Raw genomic sequence first — 10,428 nt, 5'->3', positions numbered from 1 at the left:
TGGGTTTTTTAGGCATTTTGGGTGTTTGAGCTTTATTTGTTTTTATTTGGGCATTTTAGGTCTTCAGGTGTGTATTAGGCTTTGTCTCACATGCTGTATTTTCAACTTCTGGTTGAATTCCTTTTTTCTATCCCTAATAAATTGTTACTTTTGCCAATAAAAAAAAATGTGTTAAGACCAGCTTTCTCACATAACTATTGTAGGATGATATGTTATCTCTAGGCACCGACTGTTGACAACATACCACCGTCGCAGACATCCTTTGCATCAAGGATCCGGAAACAGTGAGTTACAGATCGCTCACTCTCGGACTATTACAAGTTTTCTGCCGTGCTCTCTGTCTTGTCTAGTGAAACCCATAACATTTGCCTATTTGCCTATGACAAAAACCACTGAATCATTAAGTTCTCTCCGCACCAAACAGGCCCAACGCCCATATTTAACCTACCCCACGAAATAAAACAAGCCCACAGAAATCCATATTACTTGCCCGAGACCCAACCCACTGGAATCAACATACTCCTGACACCATACAGGGCCGAACCACTATTGAAAAGCAATTTGTTCAATTAGCCCATCTGGTCGTACCCCTTGACTTCTACAAGAGAGATTTGGTGTTCGAGTCTATGGAGAGACATTAAGTCCCCTTTGGTAGATCCTTCCATGTCCGCACCATGAGGACACACTTAAGCTATGTTCGGGAGAAAAAAACAGAATGTTCGCTTGTTTACATATGTACTTGCCCGTTGGACATGACTTCGGTCCAAGAGAGACGGTACGAATGCAGCTGTACAAATTCAAGGCACAATTATCCTAACAGTTCCAATATTAGAAGGATCAGATCGAGTTGCCCGGAACAGCTGCAACCGGAGGAAACATGCCGGGAAATTTCCTAAGCCGAAAGTAGATGGTGAGTCTTGTTTCTCTACTGGAGGGACAAGTCGAACCATACAGACACAGTACTAATTTATCAATCATTCTTTTTCTTTTTTGGTCAATTTGAAATGCATTCAAACTACGAGAGAGAAAACCACATCAAAGTATCAAGTTTAGAGATCATCATACTGACCTTGATAAAGGCAAAAACTAATCTAGGACTTGCCTAATGTTTAGGCTATCTCTAATAATTAACAAATTTCCTAGCAGATATAGGGATATCTATTGCCAAGATGAGTTCTTCATTTGTTCAGCTCCCATACGCGCTATAGTTGCAAGGGAGATGGCCGGAAGTTGTTCGGAGCTTCAGTGGCCGGCCGGTGGCAATGTTGAGTTGCAGAAGAGCTAGCATAACCGATAGAATTTTGTCCTGATATTTTTAAATTTCAGTTGGACTCCTTGATCTCTTTCTTGGATTAGGCATGTCCTTGAACTCCAAAAAATCAAATCAGAAAAGGAATTTTCACTAAGTCCCCATATTACATTATACTTTTGACGACCAATAACTACATATTTTTTTGATAGTTCTACCTAGCTGGCAATAAAAAGAAGCAACTAACCTGCGCCTATAACATGGCAGGGTTCGATTCTCCGCGGAAGCAAATCATGATTTAAGTGGGGGGTCATGGCCATGGGTTGCTATGCTAGTCTCCGCCACGGATATTTAGTCGAGGTGTGCGTAAGCTGGTTCAAACACCTCGGTTACCAAAAAAAAGAAAAGAAAGAAGAAGCAACTAATTAAGATGAGTTTGGCATATATTGGTTCAGTCTTTTCTATGCTTCTTCCGTGGATTCCTTTTGCAAAAGAGGAAATTTATTAGTATTACAGTTAGGACCAAAACTATTTGTTCCATTAATTTCCTCAACAGCCTTCTCTTCTTCAGCCTTTCCCCACAGCACGGAGTAGAAGCCAATGGCTATTATGAGCGCTCCTGTCACACTGCATAAATTTACACAAAAATACTACTTATTTTTCAATTGCAAAAACAAAATCATAAACATATTTAAAAACTTTTATCTTGTAGGGAAAAAAAGATCTTAATATTTGGGGAATTTTTAATTTTTAATTTTTTTTTTGTGTAGATTTTTAGAGAATATAGAACTATGAGTACTATCCTATAACAAATTCTTGCTTAATTCGTAACCTAGCTTTTTCCTGCTAAGCAATGAAGAGATTTTATTAATCCCTGAAACAAGCATTAATAGCGACTGGGTTGTAATTACTAAGGTCGCATAGTTCAAAATTGTTACCGGAAAATGCAGGATCCAAACGTGACCGCGTTGCAATCAGGAAAAAAGTGACCACGTTGCAATAATAAAAAATAAAAAATAGTGACCATGTTCAATGTTATAAATTTGTTATTTAGAAATACATGAAAAGGAAAGCAAGAAGAAATTTTTACCTTCCAAGGTAGAGAGTATCCCCAAGAAAAGCAATCCCCATCACAAGCGCAATTACTATCCCAAGGGGCTTAAACATCGTCACAAAAACCGGCCCCTTGTCGCGCACAAGCCATGTCAAAACAATATTCCGTAACGATACCATAAAAATTGCCTAGAGAATATCAAAAAGAAGAAATAGGCTTCAAAAACAAGAAAAGAAAGATATTTACTTATATACGTGCTGCGGACGAAACGAATTGTTACACGTGCTTACCGCGTACACAATGGTGACCAGCTCAATATTCGACCTTAGTTTCCAAGCATTTGGGTCCCTTTCTAAAATCAAAGCCACTGCGGTTGCCAAAATGCTCGTAAAGCTGTTGCCAAGAAGAGTTACCATCAACGGCGCAGGGTAGTCCTTCATAATCCAGGTCTGGAGGGTGGAAAGTGTTAAAAATCCGAAACTATTTTCTCCTCTCTTTTCCTATTAAATCATACACGTAAAGTTTCATACACGTACGCCTATACCTGTACGTAACTAGGATGTCATTTTAGAATTTAGGTACACGATGCTTTCATTGAAAAAGGGTAAAATTCATTGATAGTCCTTTATTTTTAAAACGTCGCAGGAACCTTAATTTGATCAAAAATGAAAATTTTATTTCTGGGTCCAAAAAATCGAGAATCAAAAACTTGTGTATTTTTATCATCAAAGAGGGTGAATTTGTCAATATTAGCCATGTTTAGCTAAATCCCATCACTTATTTGGTTGAACAAGTATTGGTTGGGTGTCGGTGAAATGAACATTGAAATCATATGGGGTTTATAGTGAAATTTACCCTACATTTTATTTTGCGTTTTTCCATGATACATGAATGGCTGATAACATGCCTACATCTGTGTCCTTTTTCTTTCGAAAATATAGGACACATGACAGGTATCCATGAATTGGTCCATAAAAGGGCAACGAACGGCTTAGATTTACATCACTGTGAATCTAAGCCGTTCATATATACCAAACCCGGCCCCTTTTCTTATTGGGTGATGAGATGTGATGTACCTGGACAATGATTAATATCGCCAGAATGAAGCTACCAGAAGCAATGAGAAAGCCTCCTATCACCCAATTTTGTTGTGGTACTACTGGTGATTGAAATTGAACAGCTTGTTCATGCAGTACTGAGATAGAACTTGGTGAACCGAAAATGATTGGTGGGCCTTTGTAGAAGGTCACAGTGAATGCTCCCAAGATTGATACTATGGTGCCGATACACTTTGCCTGGCTGCTCTTGGATTTCAAGTCTAGCTTTTCCATCCTAATGCAAATTTCAAATCATTTTTTATATTAGATATCTTAAATGAGGATTAATCTTACACTACCATTTAAGTTTCTAAGAATTTACTTGGATTTGAAGTCTAGCTTTTCCATCCTAACGCAAATTTCAAATCATTTTTGCATTAGATTAATTAAATGAGGATTCTTACACTACCATTTTAAGTTTCTATGAATTTAAAATTGTGTAACGCATTTTCCTTTATCTGATTCAAGGCATCCTGCCACTGTAGAGTACTAGTTTAGAAACTTTCTGTGAAATTTACACGAGTTGTGCAGGGATCGATAAGGTCTCTCTTAGAAATTTAGAATAGTTCTCCTTATGAGCAATGGTAGAGTCAAGATTTTAATTCGAGAGGCCAGTAACAATTTTTCATCGACAAAAATCCATCCTTGTTAATTAGTAGTATAATTGAAGATGGAGCTAGCGTTAGTGGAAGTCTATTTCATTGTACAACTTCTTGTTTTGGCTGACTGTAATGAAAGCAATATATGGGCTAGCCGACAGAACCTTTTCCCTTTCTGATCGGCCAATGGGGAAAACCCAACAAAAAAGAGCTAAGATATTTTCAATCAGATTGAAGCTTAATTGGGGGAAGCTCAACCGCATAAATAAGAAAAATGTTTTGTGGGTTAAGTTGGGGTACGTCCCTTTCAGAAAAGATGTGGAAAAGTCATTAATCTATCTAGCTAGCTCGTTGTTGATCTCACAGCAAAATATAATGTTAGTCCAATATTTCCCAGCATAATTAACGAAGGAGTTACCCACATACTGAAGTTATCATCGTGCATGGACGTGAAAGTTTCTCAATGCGAGCTCATCTGAGTCCGACCTCGATCGATAATTCAAGAGCTAGCTATTCAAATTGTTTAGTTTACCCGATGGTGATTGATTGGATGACAAGGGTTTCATAAGTAATCCGGATGCATTTGTACGTCTACTTAACTAAATGCATTTCGTTGATTTAGAGAAGGATCCGGATCCTCTCCGGTCCGACATTTGGACTGGACGACAAAAAAAATGGTTGAGATTTGTTCAAAAATTTTTCCATGAAAGAGTTAAGAGTTAATGAACAAATCAAAATATATATGCCCTCTTATTCATTTTGCATGCAGGTGATCTTTTATGTGTGCATGAACAGCTCGATCAGTCGGAATAATGAGGTGAGTTGTTTTCAAGAAAAATATGCGCTAGCTAGTTCTTTCTAAAGAGCAATGCTAGATATTCCGAAAAATATACCCCGAAATCACCCCGAACAGGTATTTCTTACCATTAATTAAAGCCTATTAACTGTCGTAAATATCTCTAAAAGTCTATTCGGGGTAATTTCACGGTGTATTTTTTGAGTACGTAGCACTTTTGTTTTCTAAATGATACTCATGATGACATTATATGATTCCTTCATAGTGAAATAGACAGTGCAGTCCAGATTCATCTTTACAATACACAAAAATAGTAGTTGTGACTGGTTTGAAAATTGACGTTTTGTGACTTCGTCGTTTTCCCCTTGTGGACTTTTGTTTATTAAATTTCTAGGCATACGGTTCTTATAGGTTAGATTCGACTAGACTAGACTGGACTGCTCCAATGCCAAATGGACCACATAGAATATGTTGGGCCCGGAAATGCTCACGTATATTTGTTTACACAATGTCATTTCCTGCAATCGCGCGCTTAAAAAATAGATTTACGGATGCTATGTCGAATGCCATAAAAAATTTAATTAAAAGCGATAGTGAAAAAACGGTCCGACAATATATATATAACAAAAAAAATACTACATACTATAGGACAGGGAAAATGCGATTTGATTTACTATTACTATATTTTATTACAAAACAGAACAGGTGGAATATACCCAAAACATATATGCATAGTCAAGTATGTTGACGGAAACCAAGCAATCACCCGCAAAGTGTGCTCATCAACGAAGCCCACTTCATCATGGCCAAGACCAACACTTTGATCGAGCACACTTACCGATCAGCAGATCAATGTGTAGACCATCTCGCAAGAATGGGAGTCGAGCAGCCAGACGAACTCGTTTTTGTTATGGACATACCCATCTCCATGAGAGAATTTTTTCTTAGAGACTTTCTGTGTATCCCTAATGTGGCACTCTCTTTCGTAGTTTAATTTGATATTCTGCTTGACCGAAAAAAGAAGTATGTTGACGCTTCAATGGATAGTTTATTTCACAATATCCCTCAATGTACCCCTATCGAGGGCTTTTTCGTCCAGGACAAATTAGTGCTAATTTGCCTAACTTTGATAATTCTAAGCTTTTCTCTTCCCCTCAACATATCCTTATCGAGTTTCAGTAACATTTTCTTTTGTCGATCAATTAACATAAAAGTTTCTGATGAAACTGAATGGATATATGCTTGGCCAACCCGGAAAAAAAAATGGTTGCATACAACATCTTTTCAAGGGAGATATATAATAAAATCAAAACCAAACCACATTTAAAAAGTCATATGAGCAAAAGGCACTGCAACAGAAAAATGTGTAATTATCATGGTGTACCAATTGGAGTATTGAGGAGACAAGAAAATGTACCCGCTAATCCTGGCAAGTATGAAGGTAAAAGCTGGTGTGAGATTTGTTAGTGCTGAAGCCAAAGTTGGGGAGCTACACTGAATTCCCAAATACATACACATTTGCACACAATACCTGTGAATCAAATATTCATAATCAATACAATTAAATATCTGGAAAATTAAATACACTAAAAATTATTAGACCACAATCAACCTTCGGAAATTCGATCACAGCAGAGTTAACAATTAACATCGATGTATGAGAACTGATTTTTGCGCTTCCCTTTCTATCATTGTGCTATTTTTTTTTTTTTTTTTGTCTATCTTCGCTGATGTGAATTTGTAGTAATACCCTTTCGTTAATTAAGTTTTCCAAAAATGAAAATGTAGTATAAGAAATTCACATGAATAAGAATTAACAAAGGTAGAAAATTAATTCCTTCATGCATTTGATATGTAATACATTAACTAAGGTGTACCCGATGGCTCCAAGAAGACTGATTTTGCTCAGTGTGGAGAAAGTGAGCATTGGTGGAGGAGAAGTAATTCTGTAAATTAACATGAGAGAGAGAGAGAGAGAGAGAGAGAGAGAGAGAGAGAGAGAGAGAGGATACTGGTTAGTTATGAAGAAATTAAGTAAAACTAATTGTGACATGGAGGAGTTAGAGTAAGATGGAAATACGTACCTATGAAAGAAGAAGGCTAAAGGAACAAGGAAGAGAACACCAAGGGAAGTAGAATAAGCACTGTAGATGAAGTTGTTCATCCCTCTTCTCATTGCTGCTTTGCTCATGGTGTTCAATCCCACCTCCACGCATTCCGCCACTAGCACCGCTACTATCTCTAACCCCCACATCTCTCTCTCTCTCTCTCTCTCTCTCTCTCTCTCTCTCTCTCTCTCTCTAATTAGCTAAGCAAGCCTCAAACTCAACTCAACCCAGGCCGTGATGTGGTATGCTGTGGAACTTTTGTCATCATGTAGCCATGTCGGTACTACTTTAAACAGTTAGGGGGTGTTTGGACAAATAAGTCAAAGTGGCTTATTTTTTGTCCTTATTCAATTTTTTTTCGTATCACTTGGCTTATCTTCATTTTTTTGGGGATTATTGCATCATCATGACGAGAGGAATCTAAAAAGTATAAAATTTTGATCGAAATCCAATATTTTTTGAATAAAGACGAAAAAAGTGACTTATTGACTTATTTTTGTCTTTATGTGGCTTTTCATGACTCATTTTTTCGGGAAAGCCAGTAGCTTTTTTAAAAGAACAACCCCTTAGTTGTCGTGTACTACTTGTGAAGAAACAAAAAAAAAGGCGGGGGTAAATTTCGCCAACACCCACTTGATTTTATTGAAGTCACACTACATACCATCTTACTTTTTAAAATCACTCTGTGTACCCCTGCTTCATAAAAATATGTACTGTAACACTCTGGTCCGTTAGTAAGTTGACTATTCATTAGGGGCGCACACTGCCCCGGTAGCCCGCCCTACCCAGTCCACTTTTTTTTAGGGTTTTGGAAAAGTATTTAAGCTTATAGGGTGGTTGGGTTGAGATTTTAAGCCCGTTTAGTACAATTTGTTTTATTGAGACAATTTAATTGTTACTTTTATGGGTTTGTTTTAGTAGTGATGTGAGAACTTAGAACTTTTAAGTCTAATTATTTCAATTGTTAATTCTAATTAGTGATCGTTATGTTGATTAATTTATGTTTGGGATAAAATGCTTCAGAAAAATAAATGGACTTATTGGACGGATTTGGGACATAAAATTTTAATTGGGCAGGGCTTGGAATTATTAACTAAAACCCGATTATTTATTGGGTAGGTTTGGGTATGAGCAAGTCTCGTTAATTGACTAGGCAGAAAAAGTTGACATTAGCAAAACAAATCATAAAATGCCACAATTTTTTTAACAACAAAGAAAGTAATATTTCATTAATAATAACAAAATATTAAAAGATGGAGGAAACAGAGAAAAAAACAACAACTAAACATAGCTATAGTTAGCAAGGTGCCAAACTATTGAAAATAACTCCCCCAATTTTTCCCATATGAAAATGCCACAATTAGCCTTACTTTTCTACTACCATATTCCTACTTTTGAACCGCCTCCCTACCTTTCTCTCCATTACCACCTTTTAAACTGACCACCCTATCTCCAATACCACCGTCTCTTCAAACAATGGCCCCTTGTCACATACCAATCGATTGATGCCAAACACCATCAATACCAACAAAGCCAAATAGAGGCACACGACACACACCATCAACACCAATAAAAACACACGGCCACCATAACCATTTGTAACCCAAAATACTCTCTCTGTTCCAAATTGGGAGTCCCTTTTGGGGATTCCAACTACTTAAGGAGACATGTAATTATTACATCTATAATGCATATTATTTCCACTATTGCCTCTATATTCTACCTACTTTATAACACTTGTATTCCCTTTGAGGGACACTTTTGGAAAATCACCAAATTTTTCCTTCCATTTATGGAAAAGGGTCATCATTTTGGAATAACCATAAATGAAATAATAGACTCTCAATTTAAAACGGATAGAGTATTAAATTAAAAAGGAGCTGTGTTTACGACTAGAAATATACTGGATAGAGATGGTGGCTCTATGAGTATGTAAACCGAAAATCACTAATTGGAGGCAGTGTTTAGTGAGGGGTTGCCGGTGTAATTTTAAAGAGCAGAAGAGTGTACAATGTGATTTGAACAAAATGAAGGGGGTGCTAGTGAAATTTACCCAAAAGAGAATCCAAGAATAGAGAAACTCCTAAAAAATAACAACAGGCCGAGCCTTATGGCGTGAGCACATATTGGGCCAGGCCGAGCCCTATTTACGATACACAGATCCGTATCACCCACGGAGGAAGTCGATTTGTAATCTGTGCTACTTGCACTGATATTTTACACATATCATGTACATACATTTTTGTGGGATCTATCTCGGATCCCAAAAAGATGAGCCGAACAGCTCATTTTTCTTAAAGTACCATTTTGAGGGTTTTTGTAAGAAATCAGCTCTAATGGATATCAGTAATGATTTTTTCAGAAATCGCAGGGCAAAACAGAATGATTCACTCTACCATTTTTGAGAAAGCCCTAACCGATATCCTTTGGAGCTGATTTTTTACAAGAACCCTAAAAAATATTTAAATAAAGATGAACGGTTCGGATCATTTTTGTGGAGCCCAGATGAGCGGTTTGGATCATTAATTTCTCGAGCCCCTCAAAAATGTATGAGCATGATTTGTGTGAAATAATTTGTGCCGAAAGATTTTTCGATCTATTACTGGGAAAAATTTGGGTTGTCAGAAATGATGTAGCCCAAAACGGCGTCATTCCTGTTACCTATAACCCGGACCCGGAGCACTTTTTATGTTAAATCCCATGGGGTGAACCCTAGAGTTTAATTCTTGGGGTCATCCCCTGGATTTTTGATGCGTTGGGCCGCCCCCATACCAATACAGCGGTACGTTCTGCAAGGACGCAGCCACCAGGATTCGAACCCACCAAAACCTTGGTATGTTCCAACTAATAACACTTTGAGACTCGTCCTAGGACCAACTGACAACTGCGCTGCGCTACACCCCTGGAGGCTATCACTTCTCATATTGACTCCCAATTAAGCAAACAGTGGGAGTCTATCTCCATAGGCTAAAATTGGAATTTAGAAAGATTTAGACACACCAAATCACTATTTGAAATTCTACCTAGCTGCCGATGAATTATGATTAAGAGTTTGACTCTTCCAGTTGGTGGGTTAAGCACTAAAATATGTTACGTTCAACACCGCAATAAGGAATTCAAGCCCATCGATCCAAGAAATCATCGTGTCACTCATGACATGTGTGGCTTTGATAATATTGTTTTTGATTTTAGGTTCATTCGAAAACTAATGATTTACAAATTTTATGGACCAAAAAGTTTAAAACTGCAGCTAACTTTCATTTTATCCGACCTAATTAATTTGTGTTCGGTTCATGGCGCCATGTAGTTATTCTCTTAAAAAGGATTTTTCGATGTAATCCAGATACGATTTATCGTTGGTCAAAGTTACAATAACATCTCATTGAGTTACGTACAAGAGCTCGTAATTTTCAAAATCATTGGGACCTCGTGTAAGTTAGGTGAAAAAATACTAAACTAAATTTGTTTACAAATTCAATTTTTATATGGTTTGGTCACGATTGCGCGCGGTGATTGATGGACAGA

The 10,428-nt window shown here is 37.3% G+C and overlaps 1 protein-coding gene across 1 annotated transcript; it reads right to left on the bottom strand.

Moving 5' to 3' along the window:
• Window positions 1-1,671: 1,671 nt before the first annotated feature.
• LOC131310847 (WAT1-related protein At3g28050-like) lies at window positions 1,672-7,162 on the bottom strand. The gene is made up of 7 exons (XM_058338084.1): window positions 6,880-7,162; window positions 6,673-6,741; window positions 6,213-6,326; window positions 3,380-3,635; window positions 2,594-2,752; window positions 2,340-2,491; window positions 1,672-1,876 (listed from the first exon to the last, which is right to left on the bottom strand). Exons 1-7 carry the CDS (start codon window positions 7,047-7,049, stop codon window positions 1,711-1,713), a joined length of 1,086 nt encoding a protein of 361 aa, XP_058194067.1. The 5' UTR covers window positions 7,050-7,162; the 3' UTR covers window positions 1,672-1,710.
• Window positions 7,163-10,428: the final 3,266 nt, after the last annotated feature.

The sequence above is a fragment of the Rhododendron vialii genome, chromosome 12a, assembly GCF_030253575.1.
Source record: "Rhododendron vialii isolate Sample 1 chromosome 12a, ASM3025357v1".
Classification (NCBI taxonomy): Eukaryota; Viridiplantae; Streptophyta; class Magnoliopsida; order Ericales; family Ericaceae; genus Rhododendron; species Rhododendron vialii.
Note: the sequence above shows the minus strand (reverse complement) of the source record. Positions and strands in the feature narration are given on the sequence as shown.

Bases quoted from the DNA above. Each gene is read 5' to 3' on its own strand.
- LOC131310847 (XM_058338084.1), bottom strand. From the start codon at position 7,049: ATGTGGGGGTTAGAGATAGTAGCGGTGCTAGTGGCGGAATGCGTGGAG. The intron at 6,327-6,672 runs GTACACCTTAGT...TTTGATTCACAG, and splicing joins AGTCTTCTTGGAGCCATCGG to GTATTGTGTGCAAATGTGTA. The intron at 1,877-2,339 runs GTAAAAATTTCT...AAATTTATGCAG, and splicing joins GATACTCTCTACCTTGGAAG to TGTGACAGGAGCGCTCATAA.